Source organism: Gallinula chloropus (assembly GCF_964237585.1).
Source record: "Gallinula chloropus genome assembly, chromosome: 22".
Classification (NCBI taxonomy): domain Eukaryota; kingdom Metazoa; phylum Chordata; class Aves; order Gruiformes; family Rallidae; genus Gallinula; species Gallinula chloropus.
Genome location: NC_140107.1, coordinates 6,942,040 through 6,965,601, shown reverse-complemented (window position 1 = coordinate 6,965,601; position 23,562 = coordinate 6,942,040). Strand labels below are relative to the sequence as shown.

Genomic DNA, 23,562 nt, shown 5'->3' with positions numbered 1-23,562 from the left:
CAGGAGAGATGCAATGGAAGTGGAAGGAAAGAGAAATCCGAGGAGGAAAAGAGGATTTAGAGGAATGAAGTGTTGGGATTCAGAAGGAAAAAGCTTCCTGCCCATTTCCAGGAGCCAAAAACTTGCCCAGTTGCTTAGGGCTGGCTGGATGCTCCTGCCTGGGTACCCCTCAAGAGCTGCTCCTCCCGAAGGCTTTCACTGAGGTTGGAGCAAGCTCTGCAGGCGCTGCCAGCGGGCCCAGCTCAGAGACAGGGATCTATTGATTAATGAGGGGGCTTTTACATTTGCTGTTTGCTCATTGTTCCATTCAGTCCCCACTTTCATATCCCTCCTGGCAGCCAGACGTGGAACAAAGAGACGCTGGGGTGGGTTGTTGGGGTTGGTTTATTTTTTTATGTATCTTTGAGATGAGCTCATGCCTGAAAGAACGTGTGCTTTAAATAAATGGGCCCTTCTCTTCCCTCCCCAGCCTCGGCAATTGGAGCAGTGTACAGGCTTATTGGGGTTTTTTTAACCAAAAAAAGGAAAATAAGAAAATAAGACCTTGTTTTAAGGGAGCAGGACTGAACTGTCAGGCCTTGGGTTAAATTGAGCTCAGCTTTTCTTCCTGCTGTTACTCACATGGACCTTAAGACCAGCAGACTTGGAAGATTCAGGTCTGGGGAGCATCGTTTAAGATGATGTGTGTTCGCTAATGAGTGGGTGGTGGAGCCTTTCCCCCCTGGTGAGGACCCTGTGTGTGGAAGGGGTCTGATATCTCACTTTAGGGCTTCTGGGCCTGAGAAAGAGGGAGGAAAGGTTGATCTGGATGAGTCATGAGAAAAACACAGCATAATCTGCGCTTCCAGGCAGATTTTCAGCATGCAGTGGGACACTCGTGCTGAGTTTTGTGCGGTCTCTGCGGCGCTGAGCTTTGCTGCCTGCTACAGCAGGGCCCCAGGGGTGGGCTGGGGGCAGAGGACAGGCTCAGCTCTGACTTTCTCTCCTTTCTTTGGGCCTTCCCTTTCCACAGGCTTTTTCCATCGACATCATTCGGCACAAAGACTCCATGGATGAGCTCTTCAGCCAGCGCAACGAGATCTTCGGGACGTGTGGCGAGGAGCAAAAAGCCATTCTCCAGGTGAGGCTCCCTCTGCTCTGCACTACGAGGGGGACACAGAGAAGGGAGAGGGGCTAACCCTCAGCTCACACGGGCTGGACCAGTTCACAGTTGCTCCAGCTGGAGTAATCTCCCCGCAGCGTCGGCCAAAACCTCTTTGCATTCATTACTCTCCTTTATTGCATGTTTTTATTGCAGCCTTTGGGGATGGGGCGGGGGGGCTGCAAAGATTCTGAGGCTGCTTTAATTGGAACTACAGCTCCAGCGTGTGGAAGGCCACCAAAGGCCCCTCCTGCTCTTCCACTGCTCCTCTACACTTCTGCATCCCTCCCTATAACTCTTCTCCCTCTTCTTTTTTTTCCTTCCCAGGAGAAAACTGAGTCCTTGGTGCAGCAGTACGAAGCTGTGAGCCAGCTCAACTCGGAGCGGTACGCTCGCTTAGAGCGCGCCCAGGTCCTGGTCAACCAGTTCTGGGAGACCTATGAGGAGCTGAACCCGTGGATCGAGGAGACACAAACCCTCATCTCCCAGCTGCCTCCTCCAGCCATCGATCACGAGCAGCTCAAGCAGCAGCAGGAGGACATGAGGGTAAGAGGATGGTGGCATCTGCGTGTCCTGGGGTGTCTGTGTGTCCTGTGGACCCTGCTTTGGCAGGGGGTTGGACTCGATGATCTCTTGAGGTCCCTTCCAACCCCTTTGGTTCTGTGATTCTGTGATCTTCTGGTACATCTGCATCTCCTTCAGCGTCCATCCTTCCACCTTAAATGGAGGTGCAGTGCTGGCAGGGCTGGAGTACCTTTTATCTGAAGTTTTCCTGATATTGTTCCCCACTTTTTTCTTCCTGGGGCTCCTGCCTGTGTGTTACAAGTGTGTTACAAGTGTGCAGTGAGCGCTCCATGCCGAAGGGCTGGTCATGTTGGAGCACTTGGTACTAAAATCCATATCGCACCCCAGGGAGCCTGGCTGCCTTCAGATCTCCTGCCCAATTGTGGCAGGGAAAACTGCCTTGTGCTTTTAGGGTAGAGAGCTGTAAAGGGCATGTTCTCCACTGTATTCCTCTGTTGGGGCTGTGGGCATGGCTGAGCCCCGGAGGACTCGTGCCGGAGCCGGAGCCGTGTTAGGAAGAGCTGAGCACCATGTGCTTGGCAGATGCTGGGCTGAGAAATCCACAGTGCAAGTTCCCCACCAGCGATAGGATCGCTGCTCCGGAGGGGGCTGCGTGCCACGAGCAGGCAGCAGCTTTCAGCAGCTTTCTAAATAAATAGATTGGGGTTTTTCCCACCCTCCCCTCTTATTCCCCAGCAACTGCGAGAGTCCATCGCCGAACACAAGCCTCACATCGACAAGCTGCTGAAAATCGGGCCGCAGCTCAAGGACCTCAACCCTGAAGAAGGGGAGATGGTGCAGAAGAAATACTCAACAGCTGAGGCCATGTATGCCAAAATCAAGGAGGAGGTGTGCCAGCGGGCTCTGGCTCTGGACGAAGCCGTCTCACAGTCCACCCAGGTATGCATGGGGCGTGACAAAGCCCAACCTTCTCCTCCCAGCCCCCCCCCCGGGAAGCCACACGCTTCAAAACATGGTTTTACTTTGAGTGTTACGACTGTAAAACCCTTTTATAAGTCCCAGTGTGGTCAGACACCTCCAGGGTAGTTTCCTGCTGCTCGGTGCTGGCTGTGAAAGCAGTGGAGAAGGCGTTGGAATCTTGACACAGTAAATAGGGTAATAAATTTTTACAGCCCCGGTAACGATGCTCGTTCAGAGCGGCTGTTTTGGCATCAGGCCCAAGGTTGGAAGGGCCCAGGGAGCCTCTGGAAGGAGCATAGAGAGATAAGCTCCATTTCTGATAAGCTGCACGTGCGGCAAACAGCCCCAGGGGTCCTTTATCCGGAGAGTTAGCGGGCGTCTCTGGGGTCAGGGGCATCTCCAGGGAAGGTTGGTGGCTGCAGGAGCAGAGATAGGAAAGGAAGGGAGAGGCTGCAGGTGCTGAAGTCCAGATGCTGGGGGGTTGTAGGGGTGAAGTTTCTGTCGCTGAGGTTTTGTGCCCCTGAATTATGTTTCATCTCACCCCACATTACCGTAGCACAGTTGTTTGGTTGTTTTTTTTGTTGTGTCTGGGTGTTTTTTTGTTGGTTTTTTTTTTCTTTATTTAATCAACGTATTGTGTAGTCACTTCTCTTGGTTTGCACCTGTATTAACTCCTCGTTTTTCCCCCTTCCTTCCCTCCCCCCCCAAAAAAACACACACACCCCATCCCGCCTCATCTCTCACCCCCATTGTGGAATGTGTTCTCTGTGTGTGTTGCTGCCTGTGCCCGTCCTCCCCACACGGTCCCATTTCATTCTCGGGGTGACTGCAGATAACAGAGGTAAGCCCCACCACCGCAAGACCTTCCCTTACCGCTTTCTTTTGGGCTGGTTGGTTTTACACCTGGACTTTTAGTTCTGGTCCCTGCACAGCTCAGCAGAACATGCTTAAAAATTAACTCCTGGGGGGGGGCCTGACATCGTGTTTCAGAGATGGCTTTGCCACCCCATCTCTTCTGCTGGGGATGCTTCCTTCCTCCTCGCTGATGCCCGGAGCTTTCTGCTCTGGCTGGATTTGGCTGGATCTGCCGTTTGTGCTCCTGCTTGTTGGCTGAGCCAGCGTGCTCGTGTTCCTGACCAACTTTGCACCAAGAACCTGGCTCCTCTCTGCTGTTAGAGCTCGGGGCTCGGCTGGCACTGGCGTCCTGCTGAGAGGGACCTGAGCTGGCAGCCAGCAGAGATGCTTTGACATCTTTAAGGGCAAAGTTGGCTTTTCTTTAATTAAAAAACCCCAATAAATGAACCCTGCTAGCCTCCTTTTCCCCTTCACTCCTGGTGTTCTGGCTCTGCTTTAGCTGAGGCCGCAGCTCTGTGGCACCTCACTCCTCCCGTACGCATGCAGCCTCCCCCCCACCTCCTGCTGATGCTGCTGGGGTGGGTTTCTCGCTGCCCTCACACTAAGTGGAGATTTCCAAACTCAGGATGCTTTTCCAGTAGCACCAACGCTCAAAACAAACAGGATTGGGCTTTCCTGCTGTGCCACCTGGCCACAGGAAGGGGAACAGAGCTCAAAACCATGAATTTTGTATGGCTGAACCACCCTACACTTAGCCAGTGCCCGTGCTGGCTCTGCAAGGCTGAGCTAGCACGGCCCAGAGCTCTTGGCAGCAGAGGAAAAGCAGCAGAACAGGAGGCTGGGGGTTTAATTGCTGCTGCAGATGCTGTTTGTCCTCTGGGCGAGGCTGGCTGGGTGCAGCGCTGCGGGCTGTGGCACAGGCAGGGAGCCATGCGGTGTCTCTCGGTGTCATCTCGCCCACCTTCATGGGTTTGTTCTCCCCCAGTTCCACGACAAGATCGAGCCCATGCTGGAAACGCTGGAGAGCCTCTCGTCCCGCCTGCGCGTGCCGCCCCTCATCCCCGCCGAGGTGGATAAAATCCGGGAGTGCATCAGCGAGAACAAAAACGCCACGGTGGAGCTGGAGAAGCTGCAGCCATCCTTTGAGGCTCTGAAACGCCGTGGGGAGGAGCTGATCGGCCGGTCGCAGGGAACGGAGAAGGATCTGGCAGCCAAAGGTATCTCCCAAGAGGTTTATGGCTGGGCTGGTCGGGCTGCCCAACTTCGCCTACCCAAATCGTGGCTTCATCGCTGGAGGGGGGTTGGCTTTGATGTCCCAGGGTTTTGGAGGGTCTCCTGGCTCTGCGTGTGGGTAGCTGGTACCTGCTTCCAGCTGGAGCATCCAGGGTGGTGTTAGCTGGGGAATCATGGATTCATAGAACAGTCTGGGTTGGAAGGGACCCAAAGGATCACAGAGCTCCAACCCCCTCCTGCCACAGGCAGGGCCACCAACCTCCAGGCCTGGAGCTACACAGGGTTGCCCAGGGAAGAAAGAAGTCTTTGTGGCTGCTCAGCAGAGGTTCCAGCTCAGCTACCAGCCTGAGCCGGGCTCTTGCCGTAACCGTTGGTGGCCCTCCGCAGTGATTTTGGTGAGGTCCATTCAGCATCTAATGGAGGGAAGGGACATCCCCAGCACAAAAAGACCCATCAACACGATTGGCACTAATTGGCACCTTTCTTGGCAGCTCAGCAGCCGGCTCATGGGCTGAGTGAGCGTAGACTTCACGCTAGAGGTGGCCAGAACAGAGGTTTGTTGGAGGGGAGAGTGTGGGGGCAAAGCTTGCCTGCACACAAATAAAGGCTTTATTTCTGCAAGCTGGAGTTTCTCATGTCCCTCAGTATCTCTGAGTTAATGCTCTGGTAGTCCTGGCCACCTCTAACAGCCATTTGAATATTCTGTTGGCTCTTTCTAAGAGCAGAACCGTTTCCAAAGCGTTTTGGGGTTGTAGAAAGGTTTCCTGCTTCACTGAACATTCCCATTCCTTCCTCAGTAATCCATGATAAGTTGGACCAGATGGTTTTCTTCTGGGAGGACATCAAAGCTCGGGCGGAGGAACGTGAAATGAAGTTCCTTGATGTCCTGGAGCTTGCAGAGAAGTTCTGGTATGACATGGCAGCCCTCCTGACTACCATCAAAGACACGCAGGACATCGTTCATGACCTGGAGAGCCCGGGCATCGACCCCTCCATCATCAAGCAGCAGGTGGAAGCGGCAGAGGTGAGGACAGCGGGCCTGTACCCCCACATGTGCTTGTCTGCACCCAGCTGTAAGCCAAACTGGGATGGATCTCAGATACAGGAGAGGCTGTGAGATGGTTTTTTAGGCAGCCTCTTGGCTTATGAAACGTTCTTCCCATCACAAGCCAGGGCCATGAGTTAAAAAAAGCAGAACTGGGTTTCAGGTATCCCCCACCACCACCCCCAGCCCCTCTCCCCCTGAGGAAACGATGCTCAGATCACTTTATCTGCCAGCATTTCAGGAAGCTCCTCAAGCACACGGTCAGATGTGTGTGCCCGCTTGGCATCGAGCGATGCAGAAGCTCAAGCGTGGTTCTGCTGCCAGCCTCAGAAGAGGCATCAGTGCCTGTCCAGCATGGGAAGTGGGTGTTTGGGTTGTGGTCAGAGCAGAGAGAAGGGGAAAGCTGGATGCACTTGGCTTTTAGGTTGCTGCTTGGTTGCTTTGTATCTAAGTGGGTGAAATCCACTTCAGGTGGGCTGGACTTGGCCTCACGCAGCAGCGATGTTTCTTTATGCTTTGCTAAGTCTGTCCTCACTGGTTCCCCTTCATAACCATCCCCGCTTTGGCCTGTGACTTTGGAGGCTCCAAAACTAATTCCTGTGTTGACAACACGCTCCATAAACAGCCCGTCTCCTGTCAGCAGCACCTTTGGCCGGGTGGCTCCAGCACGTGCCAAGCTAAACACGGATACTCCTGGTTTAGATCCCCCTGGCAGCAGCACGGGCAGGGGCGGGAGCAGCCCCGGTTGGTGCTGGGGAGCCGCAGGGCCGACTGCTCGCCATGGAATCTGGTCCTGGGCTCTGGCGTTGGGCTGTTGGCCAGGGCAGGGGAATGGGAGGGACTCCCGGCACTTCAGCCCTTCCCGTTCATGGGGAGAGCGGTGAAGGGTCTGGAGGGGAAGGCTTATGAGGAGAGGCTGGAGTCCCTTGGGTTTGTTCAGCCTGGAGAAGAGGAGGCTGAGTGGAGATCTCATGGGTGTCTGTGGGCTTCACATCAAGGGGAGCACCAGTCTCCTCTCTTTGGGGACCAGGGATTGAACCTGAGGGAACGGCATGAAGCTGCGCTAGGCGAGGTTTAGGCTGGGTGTCAGGAAGAGGTTCTGTACTGAGAGGGGAGGTCGGGCACTGGCACGGGCTCCCCAGGGAAGGGGTCACAGCCCTGAGCTGGGCTGAGGGCAAGAAACATCTGAACAATGTGCTCAGTGCCAGCTCTGGCTGTGCTGTGTGGAGCTGGGAGCTGGACTGATGGTCCCTCCAGGTCCCTTCCATCTCAGGGATGTGACTCTATGGCTCTATAATCATTTGTCTCTTGTTGCTGTGTTACATGCAGACTATTAAAGAGGAGACTGATGGCTTGCATGAGGAGCTGGAGTTCATCCGGCTCCTTGGAACCGATTTGATTTTTGCCTGTGGTGAAACTGAGAAGCCTGAAGTGAAGAAGAGCATCGACGAGGTAGGAGAACCACCAGCCTCTCTGACAGATAAAATCGGGTAGGGGCAAGTGGCAGCTCCAGCAGCAGAACCAAACGCGTTTTGTGTTCAATCTCGTGTTCCACAGATGAACAATGCGTGGGAAAATCTAAACAAAACGTGGAAGGAGAGGCTGGAAAAGCTGGAAGAGGCCATGCAGTCGGCTGTGCAGTACCAAGACACGCTTCAAGTAAGAGGCCAGGGTTTGGGGGTTGGGTAGACCTTGGGGTGCGTCACTGCGAGCCCCCTCGGTGGAGTCGTACTGGGGTTTGTGTTTGTGCAAAGCCAAAAACATCTCCTGGGCAAGTGTCTGCAGCCTCTGCTAGAGCCTGAGCTCAGCAACCAGCCCTGGGGAGGAGCAGACACCTGATTGTGTTTGTCATCCCAAAGCTCTCCTGCCTCACAAGGAGCGGGATGAGCCTGGCTGCAGTCAGGTCCTTGCACTGGGAGGACGAGAGGGGAGGAAAGAGCTTGTGGAAGAGACCACTGGCCAACCATACAACCATCTCTTCTCCCCCTTTAACCTCCCCGAGATGGGTTCATGGTTAGGGGGTGACACAGACCCCTGCCCCCTTCCCCAGTCAGCCACAGGCAGAGCACTGCTCGCCATCCCCTCTGCTAACGGCGCCTGCCCTCCTTTCAGGCCATGTTTGACTGGCTGGATAACGCTGTGATCAAACTCTGCAACATGTCTCCTGTTGGCACAGACCTCAGCACGGTGAAGGAGCAGATGAACGAGATGAAGGTATGTGGGCAGAGCAGGGACCAGTTCCCTGGAGCTCGCTTGGCATCGCAGAGCTGACGGCCCCAGTTGATTCATTCACTTCTGGTTTTTGTCCTGTTTGGTTTTGGCAGGAGTTTAAAATGGAGGTTTACCAGCAGCAGATTGAGATGGAAAAGCTTAATCACCAAGGTGAACTGATGCTAAAAAAAGCTACGGATGAGACAGACAGGGACATCATAAAGGAACCACTGACAGAGCTGAAACATCTCTGGGAGAATTTGGGCGAGAAGATTGCTCACAGACAGGTAGTGAGGAGCTGGGGGCTCTCACGAGCACAGGGTTGAAATTCGCTGGGATCCTTCCCAACTTAAAGTGTCCTTTTCCATCTCTGTCCTTGCCCAGCATAAGCTAGAAGCTGCTCTTCTGGCTCTTGGCCAGTTCCAGCACGCATTGGCGGAGCTGATGGCCTGGCTGACCCACACCGAGGAGCTGCTCGATGCTCAAAAACCCATCAGTGGGGACCCAAAAGTCATCGAGGTTGAACTGGCAAAGCACCACGTGAGTATTCCCACTTTCGGTCTCTTATCAGTCTGTTCCTATCATGGGATTTTATTTCTCACCAGGGGTTTGAGTTGGTTCAAGTCCTTGTGAGCCTACGGGGCATAACGGGGTGCTTTAGGGGCACCCAACGTTTACCCATCATGTCTCATGTAGGTGCTGAAGAACGATGTCCTGGCCCACCAAGCCACTGTGGAGACAGTGAACAAAGCAGGCAACGAGCTCCTGGAGTCGAGCGCAGGGGATGACGCCAGCAGCCTGCGCAACCGCCTGGAGAAGCTGAACTCCTGCTGGGAGTCGGTGCTGCAGAAGACAGAGGAGAGGGAGCAGCAGCTGCAGTCCACGCTCCAGCAGGTCAGGGAGACACAGCAGGGGTAGCCCTCTGTGCCATGGGGAGCTGTTGAGGGTCTGCTTCCCCCTTCATTTTGGGGGGCAATGAAGGGGGACAGAGTTAGAGACAGGCTGTGGGGGTTGTTTGTGCTCCTCGTTTTCCTTTGACTCTCTGTCTGGGAATATTTCAGCACAGGGTGGGGACCAGGCCAAACCAGCGTGGGTGAGGACCACGTATAAACCTTCCTTACTGCAGTGGTGTGTCCAGCCCTGCCTCTCTTACCTGGTTTTGAAGCAAACGTGGTGTTACCTCTGATGCCTGATCAGTGGTGTCTGATCCGTGGCCCATGACATGTTCCCCAACAGGCTCAGGGTTTCCATGGAGAGATTGAAGACTTCCTCCTGTGGCTGACGAGGATGGAGAGCCAATTGTCAGCATCCAAACCCACAGGAGGTCTGCCAGAGACCGCCCGGGAGCAGCTCAATGCCCACATGGTAATTTCTTGGGAGAGACTTTTCATGCTTTCAGTTCAGGAAGCTCCTGTCCATTAGATATCAGCATCCAAACTTCTCCCTTCTGTATCCAATGGGAAGAGCATATCTCCAGTCTCCTCTTACAGATAATTCTGCTCTTGATGCCTGGGACAAGCATCACGATGCTTTAACCACCTTTTTCTCTGCTCCAGGCGATGCTCAGCTGTCCCTTTTCTCCCTCCCCTGAACCTCATTTCCTCATTGTGTTAGGGCAAATCCCTGTTCCCTCTCCGGGCTCTTCCCTTGCCTAACACTTGCATGATGTCTCCCTTCCAGGAGCTGTACAGCCAGCTCAAAGCCAAGGAGGATGTCTACAGTCAGCTGCTGGCCAAGGGACGACTGATGCTGCTCAACCGTGATGACTCTGGCTCTGGCTCAAAGACGGAGCAGAGTGTGGCACTGCTGGAGCAGAAGTGGTGTCTGGTCAGCACCAAGATGGAAGAGAGGAAGGTAGAGTTGGTGTCCAGGCTTGTTCCATGAGCTGGTCTGACAGCAGTTGCACCCGGCTTTGCTGTTCTGCTTTCCCAGGAGGGGTGGAGCGGGTCAGGGATGGAGAGGGGGCTGCAGGCATTGCACAGGTTGAGTTTGTCTCTCAGGTGATGCTGTTTCTCAGCATCAAGCTGTTGGGTTGGTGGGGTTTTGTCTACAGGGTCATCAGAGTTAGTTAAATCACACAGGAAACGAGGGTAAAAGTGCAGGGTTTGGGTTCCTTCAGAGGAGAGGTGGGAAGAAGCCTCCTGTGGCTCTGAAAGGCAGGCTTTGTTAGTCCTCTGTGCCACTCCAGGCCAAATCCTCCTCTGAACTGACTCTATCCAAGGCTTTTGGCCGGTGAGGAGATAAACTGAGGGACAGGGTGGCCTCGGCCCAGAATCAATTGGCAGTGGTGCAGCTGTTCCCATCGAAACCTCACCCACCTCATTCACCAAGCCACTCTCCCCTTGCACGGGGAGCCGAGGGTGATGCTGATGAAGGTCTCCCTTTTCAGGGAGAAACCCCTTCCCCTTGGTAAACAAGCCACACTCCAGAGCTGTAGGGCTGAGCTTCCTCTTAGAGAGACATTTGGGGGGGGGGGGTGTGTTTACAAAGGCTCCTTCTGCCTGCAGAACTGCAGCTCGTGAGCTCTCACCCTCCATGTGTCATGGTTTGGTTTCCCCCTCCCTCTCTTCCCCCCCCCGACAGGCGAAGCTGGAGGAGGCGCTGGCCCTGGCCACCGACTTCCAGAACTCCCTCCAGGACTTCATCAACTGGCTCACTCTGGCCGAGCAGAGCTTGAACATCGCGCCCCCGGCCAGCCTCATCCTCACCGCCGTGCTGGCCCAAATCGACGAGCACAAGGTACCGTGAGCACCCAACGGCCCTCCCAGGTGGAGGGAGCAAAGGGGGGAGGGGGCACCTCATCTTCCCTGCGCCCACGGGTGCATCCTGCTCCCTTACGGATGGGAGGGCATCTCTGCTGTTTGTAGGTGTTTGCCAACGAGGTCAACGCTCATCGGGACCGGATCATCGAGCTGGATCAAACAGGGAACCAGCTGAAGTTCCTCAGTCAGAAGCAAGACGTGGTGTTGATCAAGAACCTGCTGGTGAGCGTCCAGTCCCGCTGGGAGAAGGTCGTCCAGCGCTCGGTGGAGCGGGGACGGGCTCTTGACGATGCTAGGAAGCGAGCCAAGCAGGTGAGAAACATGGGATGGGTGTGACAGACCTTGAGGTACACCCGGCCTTGGGGGTGGTCCCAAAACCAGAAGGGGATTGGGGATGCCTCCAGTGGGAAGTTTCAGCCTTGCTCCTGTTTCTCTGCAGTTCCACGAAGCGTGGAAGAAACTGATTGATTGGCTGGAGGATGCAGAGAATCACCTGGACTCGGAGCTGGAGATCTCCAATGATCCAGATAAAATCAAGCTTCAGCTCTCCAAACACAAGGTAGAGCTTGGCCAAAGCCAGACCAGTGCTCTCACTGGGTGGAAGGGGTTTTGTCAGAAGGGAGAGCGGGGCAGCACCTCCTCTGCCATCAGGACAGGGAAGAGGCATGTCCACGCTTACCACTGCCGTGGAGAGAACCTTAACCTTCACCTGGAGATCTTCACAAGCACCCTGTGTCTTCAAGAACACCATGGCCAAGCTTTCTGAAACAGTTCTGTTTTCTGTCCGATTCCCAGGAGTTCCAGAAGACCTTGGGGGGGAAGCAGCCTGTCTATGACACCACTATCAGGACAGGCAGAGCCCTCAAAGAAAAAGCCGTGCTTCCAGACGACACTCAGAAGCTGGACAACTTACTGGGAGAAGTGAGGGATAAGTGGGACACTGTGTGTGGCAAATCTGTGGAGAGGTGAGTCCAGCCCCAGCCTTGTACCCACAGCGCTCGTTTGGCAAGGGCTCTTCAAAGCAGAGAGCAGAGGAGGCAATTCCATGGGATGGTTGGAGGAAGCCAATGGGACCTGACAAAAGGAGATGAGTTCATTCATGGATGTTCACAGGGATCTTTGTTTTCCAGGCAGCACAAGCTGGAAGAAGCCCTCTTGTTCTCCGGCCAGTTCATGGACGCGCTGCAAGCCTTGGTGGACTGGCTCTACAAGGTGGAACCCCAGTTGGCTGAAGACCAGCCTGTGCATGGTGACCTGGACCTGGTCATGAACCTGATGGATGCTCACAAGGTGAGAGCACCTTTGCCAACTCTTCCCTGGGACATCAGTAGGGTTTGTCTTCCCTGAGAGCCCAGGAATGGAGGAGCCAGAGTTGGTGCCTTGCTGCAGAGCTGTGTGTCTTGCTGTTCTGCTTTGCTGGGGTGGACAAGGAGAGCAGGACCAGGGCAAGAAGGAAGTTTTACGTAGGTTACAGGACCTGGAGCTCTGTTCTCCTGGGGTTCTATCAGTCAGATCTGTTGTGGGTTTGGTGTTGATATGGTGGCTGAATCAATAGTCCTCTGTAAAGTTTGGTCTTGGCCATTCTCCTCAGTGTGTCTCAGACACTGGTGCTCCTGGGTCCGGGTTGGATCATGGGCTGAAATCCGGGGACTGAGCTCGGGCATTTGTTCACAGCTGCCGTTGCATCACATCCAGCACTCCTGGCCAGAGCTCATCTGCTCTGGGTCACCACTGCTTCTGCCAGGGTGGAAACCTGGGGCTCCTGCCCTCCCCAAAACACACACAGGAGCTGCCTGGCTCCCTGCCTGCCCTCCCGCTGTGGAGGGTCCGCTGATGTGGGTGCAGAACCCACATTACAGAGTGGTTTAGGTGTGCTCCTTGCTTTATTCCCCACTCAAAACAATCCACTGGGACTGACTGGCCCCGCTTGGCCTCTGCCTTCCCCCCACCAGGTCTTCCAGAAGGAGCTGGGGAAGCGCACGGGGACGGTCCAGGTGCTCAAGCGCTCCGGGCGGGAGCTCATCGAGAACAGCCGGGATGACACCACCTGGGTGAAGGTGCAGCTGCAGGAGCTGAGCAACCGGTGGGACACGGTGTGCAAGCTGTCTGTGTCCAAACAGAGCCGCCTGGAACAGGCCTTGAAGCAGGTGAGCAGAAGGCTGCGGGGTGGAAACCATCTCAGAGAGCTTTGCTGGGGCGACAGGTTTGTGCCGAGAGGTCAGCATGGACCTCAGGTTCTTGCTCAGGGAGTGGTCTGGCCAAGCAGGACAGCCCAGCAGTTACCAGTGAGCCCTGCAGAGCACTGGGTCGGTGTCAGATTTTTATTTCCCTGAAGAAAAGCCACCAAAGGCTGATTGGGAAAGAGAGGATGGAAAGGTCTCACTGGTGTACACAGCTGGAATAGAGCAGTGAGCAGAGGCTGGCCAGGCTGGTGGCCACTAATGTCCAGCACAACTAGAGATGTTGCTTGAAGCTGGGGGAAAAAATAATTCAAAGACTCCTTAAGCAGGAATTGAGAAGCATCACCTCCCCAGGACCATTGGAGATCTCCTCCAGGCTGGACAGATGACACCACGTTGAGGGGAATGGCACCTTTGAGGGTAGGAAGGTCCTCCAAGGGACCTGGACAGGTTGGATCGCAGAGGCCAGTGATGGGATGAAGTTCAACATGGCAAAGTGCTGGGTCCTGCATGTTGGTCCTAACACCCCCAGGCAGCGCCACAGGCATGGGGCAGGGGGCTGGAGAGCTGTACAGAGGGAAAGGACCTGGGGGTGTTGGGTGACACGTGCCAGAACATGAGCCAGCAGTGTGCCTGGGTGGCCAAGAAGGCAAACGGCATCTTGGCTTGGCTCAGGAGTAGCGTGGCCAGCAGGTCCAGGGGGTGATGATCCATCCCCTTGTGCTCAGCTCTGGTGAGGCCACACCTTGAGTGCTGGGTTCAGTTTTGAGCCCCTCACTGCAAGGATGTTGAAGCCCTGGAGCATGCCCAGAGAAGGAAACAGGCTGGGGAAGGGGCTGCAGCACAAGTCTGGTGAGGAGCAGCTGAGGGAGCTGGGACTGTTCAGCCTGGAGGAGGCTCAGGGAGACCTCATTGCCCTCTCCAACTCCCTGAAAGGTGGTTGTGGGGAGCTGGGGCTCAGCCTCTTCTCGCAGATAACCAGCAACAGGACAAGAGGGAACGGCTGCAAGTTGCACCAGGGGAGGTTCAGATTAGAAATGAGGAGAAATCTCTTCTCTGAAAGAGCAGTTGGGCATCAGAAGGGGCTGCCCAGGGAGGTGGTGGAGTCACCGTCCCTCAGGGTGTTCAAGGGAAGGCTGGATGAGGTCCTCAGGGATGTGGGTTAGAGAATGATAGGGATGGGAGGGGGATGGTTGGACTGGATGACCTGGGAGGTCTTTTCCAGCCACAGTGATTCTCTGACAGCACGGGAGTAGCTGTAACAAACACCTGTGCCTTTGTCACCGCAGGCAGAGGAGTTCCGGACGGCCGTGCACATGCTGCTGGAGTGGCTCTCAGAGGCAGAGCAGTCCCTGCGCTTCCGGGGAGCGCTTCCCGACGACGCCGAAGCGTTGCAGACCCTCATCGACGCGCACAAGGTAACGGGGAGCCCTGAAACACCACCTGAGCACGCTGAGCAGGGCAGGACCCTCCAGGGTTAATTCACTTGGGGCCTTTCAGGAGTTCATGAAGAAAGTGGAGGAGAAGAGAGTGGATGTCAACGCAGCGGTGGGCATGGGGGAGGTCATCCTGGCCGCCTGCCATCCCGACTGCATCACCACCATCAAACACTGGATCACCATCATCCGAGCCAGGTTCGAGGAGGTGAGTCTGCCAAGCTCTCCAGGCTGATGGTAGGGGGGAAGGTGGACACCACTACTGAAGGCATCCAGTGCTGCCCGTGGTGTCCATCCCTGCCCCTGGTTTCCCACCTTGGGCCGATGGTCATCTCCATGTTGCCCACAGGTCCTCACATGGGCAAAGCAGCACCAGCAGAGACTGGAGTCTGCGCTTTCCGAGCTGGTGGCGAACGCTGAGCTTCTGGAAGAGCTGCTGGCTTGGATCCAGTGGGCTGAAACAACCCTGATCCAGCGGGACCAGGAGCCCATGCCACAAAACATCGATCAGGTCAAAGTCCTCATCTCCGAACACCAGGTGAGCCCCATGCTGAGCACAGCTGGTATTCAGAAGACGGATGGGATGGGTTTATTCCTGCTCCCCTCTTGGAGGAGGCATCATCTTCTCTGGGAGCCTCTGTTAGACCCCACCAGAGCTGTCTCCTGGGAACGCAGGGCTGAACTCCAGCACCTGCAGATCCAAGCTGGAGCCATGCAGTAGCTTACACACTGGCAGTGGGGGGTTTGGGGTCAGCATTCCCATCTCCTCCGTGGGTTTTCCGTGTCCCGGCGAGGATCTGGAGTGATAGCAGCAGCTGGAGAGTGAAAACATCTCAAAACCTCAAAGGTTCTCTTGTCCCTTCTGTATTTTGACAGTCCTTTATGGAGGAGATGACACGGAAGCAGCCAGACGTGGACCGGGTCACCAAGACCTACAAGAGGAAAGCTACTGAGCCCCCCCACGGGCCTTTCATCGACAAGTCCCGCAGCAACAGTACGTCCGCGCTCGATCCGCGGCTTCCGGTGGAATGCGCTGCCAGGGGAGGAAAGGAAATGCATAGGAAACTAATTAACTTTGATTGCCAATTACCAAGGCATCCCGCATCGCCAGCCACCGGGGAGGTGGTGGAAGCTTGCTGGGGAGGGGAAGATCCGGGTGCTGTGTTCCCGATCACCGTGTCGCGTTCCCAACCGCCGTGTAGTGCCCGGGGAGGCTCATGTGGCCACTGCTTTGGTCTTTCTCTCTGCAGCTGCTTTGTGATGAGGCTTTTTGGGGTCTTTCTATGTTGGCTCTTGAAGGCAGAGCCCGATGTGAATTTCTGGAGGTGGGGGGCTGATGTAGAGGCATTGGTCACCCCATCCTCCTCCCTCCTCTTTCCCTTTGGGAAACAGCCGGCGGGGCCGTGGGAGGCTTTTGGTTTGTCCTTTCCTGATGCGCTCGCTCAGCCTCACCCAACCCATCAACACATCCCCCTCAACCGATTCCTTTCCTCCCTTTTTCCAGGGAAATCCTTGACTCAGGCCGCCCCTCCCAGTATGCCCATTATCTCCCAGTCGGAAACAAAGAACCCACGGATAAACCAGCTCTCGGCCCGCTGGCAGCAGGTCTGGCTGCTGGCGCTGGAGCGGCAGCGGAAGCTCAACGATGCTCTGGACCGACTGGAGGAGGTAACACCCACGGGGGGCTGGGGAAGGTGGGGGGGCGGTACCCACTCGCTGGTACCCGCTCAGTGGGCGCTCACTGGAGAGGTTGATACTTAGTGCTGGAGCTGCCCAGCAGACAGTTACCGCTGCCTTTCCAACAGTGAAAAACCAAACATCCCTGAACTACTGAGGCTGAACACTACCTTCCATAATTAACTAACTGCACGTTAACGAGCTGCCCTGCGCCCCTGCAGTCGGTGCCTGTAGAGGCAGCGGCGGCCGGGCCTGCTTTCCTCCTAGCCATTAGTTTAATGATTACTGTCTCTATCTTTTTTCCAAGCATCTAATGTCACTTTTGTTTTCATTTATGCTTTACAAAGCAGCTATGCCCAGAAGTGAGTGGTTTTGTTTTCTGTTGCTTTTGCTGTAGGTCAGTTCAGTTTATCCGTATTTAATGTTTTTTTCCTTCGTTGCTTTTGAACTCCCAAGGATGGGGAGGGAAGTGGGGGAGTGCTAAAAAGTCTTGCGTTACTTTGTCATGAGCTGCTTTAGCTGGTGGGGAATCTTTTGGGGGGGGTAAAAAGGGTATTTGTTTAAATTGGAGGGTGAGAGGCTTGGCAGGGGCTGGTGGCAGAGCTGAGGTGTGTCCCAGCTGCTGTTCTACCAGAAAGATGAGCAAGAAATCCCTTCTGGGATGCTTAGAGGGGATGGGAGAGGGAAGACCCATGCCCAAAGCGATGCCAGCAATGGATTTTCCTCCTGGGCAGAGCCTGGCAAGTCGTCAGGTGAAATCCCATGCGAGGAAGCATCCCCAGATGCCCAGGCAGAGACAGGAGGGGGGTTTGGGGGGTGTGTGTGTGTGTGTCTGCGTGCAAGTAGCTGACATCTCAGCGTCTGTGTGCGTGTCGCGCCGCGGGGATGCTGCGTCCTGTGTGGCGGCTCCGTGGCGCGCGGGCTGCGCGGTGGCTGTCGGCTGCGCTGTGTGTCCTGTTCTGCAAAGTCCATTTGAGCAGCACCCCCCCTTCCTCGGTCATGGGGGTCATCCGGATAAACCCGGGTTATCCTTCCTGGAAGGTGGGGTGGTGGGGATGCTGTGGGGCAGGGGCTCACCGGCAGGTTGGTGTTGGCTGGGAGCGTTGGGGTGTGTGCAGCTTCTCCAGGGATTTCCCCGCTGACTCTCAGGTGTTTCCTTCCAGTTGAAGGAGTTTGCCAACTTCGACTTCGATGTCTGGCGGAAGAAGTACATGCGCTGGATGAACCACAAGAAGTCTCGGGTCATGGATTTCTTCCGGCGCATCGACAAAGACCAGGATGGGAAGATCACCCGGCAGGAGTTCATCGATGGCATCCTGGCCTCTAGTAAGTGCCTGTCTGCCTGAACCGAGCGGGGAAGCAGCTGCCTCGGAGTGCTGAGACCTTATCCCTGCTCCAGGATGGAGACGCAGACCCTGCTCAGACATCCCTGGCTCTGGGGAGTGAGGTCCCTGCATCGGTCTCTCATTTCTTTCTCCTTCCAGAATTCCCCACCACGAAACTGGAGATGACGGCGGTGGCTGACATCTTTGACCGTGATGGTGACGGCTACATCGATTACTACGAGTTTGTGGCTGCTCTCCATCCCAACAAGGATGCCTACCGCCCCACCACTGACGCTGACAAGATCGAAGATGAGGTAAAGCACCCAAGGAGACGGGACAGTGGGTGTGGTGGGGTGGTTCCTGCTGTGGAACAGCACTGAGGAAGGCAAGGAAAAGAGGGGACACAACTGATCGGGGTGGTGCTGAGCCAAAATAATTCATCCAGCTATTCATGGAAATAGCCAGCCTCTTCTCAGTGTCTGTGGGGACAGGACAAGGGGCAATGGCTGCAAGTTGGAGCATAGGAAGTTCTGTACCAACATGTGGAAGAACTTTTACACAGTGAGGGTGAGGGAGCCCTGGGACAGGCTGCCCAGGGGGGTGTGGAGTCTCCTTCTCTGGAGAAATTCCAGCCCCGTCTGGACACCGACCTGTGTGCCCTGTCCTAGGGACCCTGCTTTGACAGGGGGTTGGACCCCATGGGCTCTGGAGGTCCCTTCCAACCCCTACGATTCTGTGATTCTGTGACCCAGATGGCACTGGTGCCTATGGTGTTTGCCAGACAGAAGCTGCCAGGGACCCAGCAGGTCCCTGGGACGGGGTGTCCCCCAGAGTCCCAGGCTCTTAACACACTCCTTGGCCTCGGCAGGTCACCAGGCAAGTGGCCCAGTGCAAGTGTGCCAAGAGGTTCCAGGTGGAGCAGATCGGCGAGAACAAATACCGGGTAAGGCAGAGGGGGCCGAACGCTGCTGTGGGGGGTGGGATCACTTATGGGGTGCCCGGTACGGTGTGGGGGACCCCCCTTCCCCAGGCTCCCCAGGGTAAGATGGAGACCTCATCCTCCGGCCCGCCGGCTCCCAAGGGAGGTGGCTGAGCCATGTTTGCCCAGCGCCGTCCTTGGCCCCGGGGCGTTCCCCGAATCAGGAGAGCATAAGAGTGGCCCTGTTCTGGGGGCGGCGGGCCCCGTGAAACGCTGCATTCACTCTGCTGGCGGCTGCCCTTGAAGTTTCCCTCCTTGGATGAGTGTACCTTACGCTTGTGTTTTTCTTAGCCCGCTCCCGAAGAAGGGAGAAGAATTTCCTTAAAGAATCTCTTTGTAACGGGCTGGCTGTTTACCTTGCAAATCCCTCTCCGAGGTGAAGCAGCAGCTGAAACGCCCACTTTCCCAACGCCAGCTTTGGGGTTGATACTCTGACCAGGATGAGCCAAAATGTGGCACTCATACCCCCCACCCCCAGCTGCTCCGGGCTCCCTGAGCTCCTCCCTTACACCCAAACCCCGCCGGTTGATGTCTGACTACCTGCAGTAACAGTTCTTGTGATGGTTGCACTGTTAATCCCAGAAATGTTTTTTTTTTTCTTGTTTTTTTTTTCCTTTCCCCTCCTCCTCCTCTCAACTTTCCACCCCATCCCCCTCCCCATCCCCTCTCCTCCCTCATCTCCACTCCCTCCGTAGTTCTTCCTCGGCAATCAGGTACAGTTTGCCTTGCGACGCTGTCTCTTGCCTCTTTATTTTGATTTTATTTTTATTCTTTTCTCTTTCCCCCCCCCCCTTTAACAAACATAGTTTTGTGTGTCCCTGGTGCTGCTGTGTCCTTGGGGGCTGTGGGATGGGGTCTGCGAGAGCCTGGTACAGCCGAGTGTCTGCAAAACAACACTGTGGTGGGCTTAAAACAGGGAAAAATTCAATGTGAAAAGCAGGATTTGACCAAAATGGGGAGGTTTTTCCTCTCTGTCCTTTCTTGGCTACATTAGGGGTGTTGATGGTGACCGGTTTGACCCCACAGCACCCTGGGAGGGGGATTACTGGGGTACAGGTGGGCTCATACCTGGGACTGTCCCTAGCTGGCTGGGTGCAGCGTGGGGTTACACCTGCGGGCACGGGGGCTGTACCAGGCTCTGGGGTTTGGATCGCAGTCGCTGTGGGTGAGAATGCTGGGTCCACGCCTTTAATCCCATAGGTAACGATAACTAAACCCTCATCCCTGCTACACCTCTGTGTAACTCCTAGCTGGAGCAAGGCTTACAAACCCCGCATGTGTATTCCCCGGTACCGGCATGCACGAGCACCAGCTCGTTTGGTGGGGGTGTGAGCTCCTCCCTGATGGGTGCTGGAGCATCACGTCTCATTGGGAGGTGCCTGCTGTTCCCCACTCTGATGGGATTTTTCAACTCCAGTGGGTTTTTCACTTGAAATGATGGTTTCTCACCCAAAAAAATGCCCAGAAACACACTTGGAAGTCCAGAGCGGGCGAATCCAGGAGAGCTCAGGCTTTGATTGAGACAGCGATTCGAGACAAATTTTCCCCATGGCACCAGGGCGAGTGTTTTGGTGGGACCCCAAGCAGAGTCCAGGGTGCTGTGTCCCCAAAGGAAGGAGGGCTGGAGCTGCTGTTACCCCCTGCCCCTGCCATGCAGGGTTTGGGGTTTGCATCTTTTGGGGTTTGCTCTCTTACCCACCCAGGGGGACATCACCACTTCTGTTTTTTCTTCTTTTTTGAATCATTCTGGAGAATGTGGGGCTTTTTTACTTCCAAAGGCTGGTTCCTCCATCTTCTCACCACAGTGGGTGCTCTATAGCCCTGGGTGCATCCCAAGGTCCCTGGTGTCCTGCACTGGCTCTGCCGCCTGCCCCATATACATGGCACAACCAGACGCTGGGGCTTGGCTGGCTGGGGAGATGGAGGGAGCTTTGAAACCCTCCTCCCCACGCTTCTGATTCGGAGGGGGAGCAGGGCTGCTTGTTTGAAGGGGCAGGTATTCCAAATCACTGATGAACCTGGCAATCACTAATTGACACCGCTGCGGGATTCCCACCGCTCCGCGCTCCCCAGGCTGTCACTGCGGCGGGGGCTTTCTGGCTCGTGGGGTCAAGGCTGAGGCTCAGACTTGATGAAGAGAGGGTTCTCTCACTGCATCTCTCAGGCATTGATTGCCTGGCTGGTTCACTAGCACTGGGTGATCTGAACCGACCGGCTTCTCTCCGCGCGGGCTGCACCAGGAAGGGCGTTGTGTTGCGTTGCGTTGCCAGCCTCCGTTTTCCTCCATGATAAAAGGATTAAAAACCCCCAATAAATCTGGCTGAGAAAACCCATCCCAACCCCAAACTCCCAATTTCTCATTTGCTGCTGGAAAAGAAATCTCTATCCAGTTTTAAAGGGTTTGGATAGTTCCATCACCTTGAAACCACCATGAACTGGAGCCTGTAGAGTATCAGATCGGTTCCCAGAGCTTTGCCCTGGTGCAGCCCGCTGTCGGAAGGAGCCGGGTGTCCCCTGCTGCCTTCCCTGGGTCTGAACTGTTCCTTGGCTCCACAGTTTGGCGATTCCCAGCAGCTGCGGCTGGTCCGTATCCTGCGCAGCACAGTCATGGTTCGTGTCGGCGGAGGATGGATGGCCCTGGATGAGTTCTTAGTGAAGAATGATCCTTGCAGAGGTAAGGTGGCTCGTGGCTTTGTGCAGCTGGAGGTCTTCTCTCCTGGTGAGGGGGGTTGGAGCATTTGTCTGCTCTGACTGTGTGTGAGTGGTGTGAGAAAGGGGGCCTGGGGGAGCCAAACAACAAGCAGGAGCTGGAGGAAACTGCTCCAAAGCAAACTGTAGAAGGTGAAATCATGAGGTTTGATGATCCTGCACCAAATCTCGTGGTGTTTAACCAGGCGCTGTGGGAGGAGAAGAGGGGAGAGTTGAGTTTCTTGGTTTAAGACCCTGACAAGGGGGACTGCACTGTTGTGCTGGAGGCCTCAGCTTCCCTTTGCCATGGTTGGTGTGTACATGGGGCTCGGTGGGTGATGGAGTGAGCAGCACAAAGGTGACCTGACACCATTTCTCACGGTATTCTGCTGGAGAAACTGGCTGCCCTGGCCTGTCCAGTTCCAGAGGACAGGAATGGTTGGACTCGATGATCTTAAAGGTCTTTTCCAACCATGGGACTCTCTGATGCTGTGAAACAAAAGAGCTGTTTTGCTTTGGTGTTACCACAGGGAAATTAAAGTGCCAGAAGCTCCTGGGGTTTAAGATGCACGTGGCAGCACATGGGACGAGCCCTCTCCATCCATCCTGGGTTTTTAGGGCTCGGTGGTGTTTGCTGGCGCTGCTTTAGCAGGATGCGTTTGGAAGGGGCTGTTAGGGTAACGTAGACCAGGACCATGGTCACAGCAGCACAGAGCTGGGATCACCTCCTTCCCAGACCATCCTTCATGGATGATGTTTCAGCCCTCATTTACCCCAGTGCAGTGCTTCCCTTCTGCAGTTGCTGCTTCAGCATCCTGGGCTGTGCTGTGTTGACTGTCCCATCACTCCCATGTCCCACAGCATTGGGTGCGTGGCCCCGCTCTCCACTCAGCCACATACCTGACACAGAGGCGTGCATCAGCTGGCCCCAGGGCTGAGGTGCTGTGGAAGAGAGAGCATCCAGCTCATTGCCTCTTAGTCAGGGGTGCTCACCTCTCCCCCTCCTAATCAGCCAAGAGCTCCCAGAGCTCCCAACCCCTCGAAGCCAGTCTCCTTGGTTTTAACTGACATGAAAGATGACATCAGCCCCCAGAGCTTCCCAAGCCCCAGTAATGCCACCGGTTTCACACGAGCCTCCACTCTCATCCCCTTTGTTCCCCCCTCCCAGCACGAGGACGGACCAACCTTGAACTCCGGGAGAAATTCATCCTGCCAGAGGGAGCGTCCCAAGGAATGACCCCCTTCCGATCGCGAGGCCGGCGGTCGAAGCCGTCCTCCCGGGCGGCCTCCCCGACGCGCTCCAGCTCCAGCGCCAGCCAGAGCAACCACAGCTGCGCCTCCATGCCCTCCTCGCCCGCGACTCCGGCCAGCGGAGCCAAGGTGGGTTCACACCTGAGGCCTTCCTCTTTCCTCTTGGTCTCCAAACCGGCAACGAGCTCATGGAGGAGGAGGAGGAAGAGGAAGGCTGGGGCTTGAGGGCTTGCCGCTCACCACGGTCTCTAGATGCTCATAGTGTATGCAGGAAAAATAGACCCCGCTGGGAGGGAGGGAGGGGTGGGATGGCACAGGACAGGTTTTCACCCCGCGGCTCCGTGGGAAGGTCCCCAGCGCTCACCGTGCAGCCGAAGGCTCCCGCTCCCCACAACAGAGCTGTGCTGCAGTCATTGTATCCGACGGGCACGCAGGAAGAAGCCATTGCTCGTCATCTCTTCTCCCACCACATCATCAGCCCATGCATGTTTTGTTTCATCATCCCTTTGGGTTTTCCCCCTTGATTTTAATTTACATATTTCCTGTTTGGTTCTTGTTCCATTTTAGTGCTTCCCCCCCCACCCACCCACCCCAATTCCAGATCCTTTCCCTTTCTTTATTTTTTTCTTTCTTTCCTCCTTTTTGTTTTGTTTTTCACTCACTTCCACCTTTTCCCCCTCCCCTCCCCTCCTTGGATTTTCCATTCCACAGACTCCACACCACTTCTCTCGATGTTATGACAAACCCTGGTTGATAAACAGTAAAGCAAGCACCCCTCTGAGGGGATTCGATTATTCCGACTTCCAGCTCTCGAGCGCCGAGGTAGAGTATGGTCTCACAGCCCTGAGGACCTGCTGGACGGGTCGGAGCGCCGCTGGCACGGAGAAACTCTGCTCCTTTGCCTGCCGTAACGCTTCTCCTCGCGGTAGAGCTTGTTGGCACCGCTCTCGCTCCGGCTGGTAGCGTTTTTCAGGGGTTTCTAACTCGGATTCAGTGAAACACCAGATAAAACACACCAGTGTTTTCACGTTCGCCCGTGTTCAAACCACGAGAGCGGCGTTCAGCCTCTTGGTGCTTTACCAAGCACGGGTTTGCCAGGCTTTAAGCAGCAATTCAGCCTTGAGACGCGGCCGCTTGTTGGGAATCAAAAAACTCCAGCAGCCGAGTTGAGACTTGAAAAGCAGCTACAGCGCATGCACAGCACCCCCATCGCCTTCATCCCGATGAAGAGCTGCCTTTAGCGCCGCCTTGGAGCCCGTAACGGCGTCTCCGGCACCGGCGCCGCGCTCTCAGG

General features: G+C 55.6%; 1 protein-coding gene across 1 annotated transcript in view; it reads left to right on the top strand.

Moving 5' to 3' along the window:
* MACF1 (microtubule actin crosslinking factor 1) overlaps positions 1 to 23,562 on the top strand; it is a gene marked incomplete at its 5' end in the record, with an annotated part of 115,078 nt that overhangs the window by 88,475 nt on the left and 3,041 nt on the right. Inside the window, 31 exons of the mRNA XM_084274435.1 lie at positions 1,013 to 1,120; positions 1,469 to 1,687; positions 2,402 to 2,605; positions 4,467 to 4,698; positions 5,512 to 5,738; positions 7,089 to 7,211; positions 7,317 to 7,418; positions 7,872 to 7,973; positions 8,084 to 8,257; positions 8,355 to 8,510; positions 8,667 to 8,864; positions 9,207 to 9,335; positions 9,651 to 9,824; positions 10,554 to 10,709; positions 10,838 to 11,044; positions 11,172 to 11,291; positions 11,528 to 11,697; positions 11,863 to 12,022; positions 12,685 to 12,879; positions 14,202 to 14,330; positions 14,413 to 14,556; positions 14,698 to 14,886; positions 15,225 to 15,342; positions 15,853 to 16,016; positions 17,189 to 17,351; positions 17,510 to 17,664; positions 18,219 to 18,293; positions 19,025 to 19,042; positions 20,886 to 21,057; positions 22,186 to 22,397; positions 22,980 to 23,090. Of these exons, the coding sequence (XP_084130561.1) occupies positions 1,013 to 1,120; positions 1,469 to 1,687; positions 2,402 to 2,605; positions 4,467 to 4,698; positions 5,512 to 5,738; positions 7,089 to 7,211; positions 7,317 to 7,418; positions 7,872 to 7,973; positions 8,084 to 8,257; positions 8,355 to 8,510; positions 8,667 to 8,864; positions 9,207 to 9,335; positions 9,651 to 9,824; positions 10,554 to 10,709; positions 10,838 to 11,044; positions 11,172 to 11,291; positions 11,528 to 11,697; positions 11,863 to 12,022; positions 12,685 to 12,879; positions 14,202 to 14,330; positions 14,413 to 14,556; positions 14,698 to 14,886; positions 15,225 to 15,342; positions 15,853 to 16,016; positions 17,189 to 17,351; positions 17,510 to 17,664; positions 18,219 to 18,293; positions 19,025 to 19,042; positions 20,886 to 21,057; positions 22,186 to 22,397; positions 22,980 to 23,090 (4,806 nt within the window). The remainder of the gene's footprint in view (positions 1 to 1,012; positions 1,121 to 1,468; positions 1,688 to 2,401; positions 2,606 to 4,466; positions 4,699 to 5,511; positions 5,739 to 7,088; positions 7,212 to 7,316; positions 7,419 to 7,871; positions 7,974 to 8,083; positions 8,258 to 8,354; positions 8,511 to 8,666; positions 8,865 to 9,206; positions 9,336 to 9,650; positions 9,825 to 10,553; positions 10,710 to 10,837; positions 11,045 to 11,171; positions 11,292 to 11,527; positions 11,698 to 11,862; positions 12,023 to 12,684; positions 12,880 to 14,201; positions 14,331 to 14,412; positions 14,557 to 14,697; positions 14,887 to 15,224; positions 15,343 to 15,852; positions 16,017 to 17,188; positions 17,352 to 17,509; positions 17,665 to 18,218; positions 18,294 to 19,024; positions 19,043 to 20,885; positions 21,058 to 22,185; positions 22,398 to 22,979; positions 23,091 to 23,562) is intronic.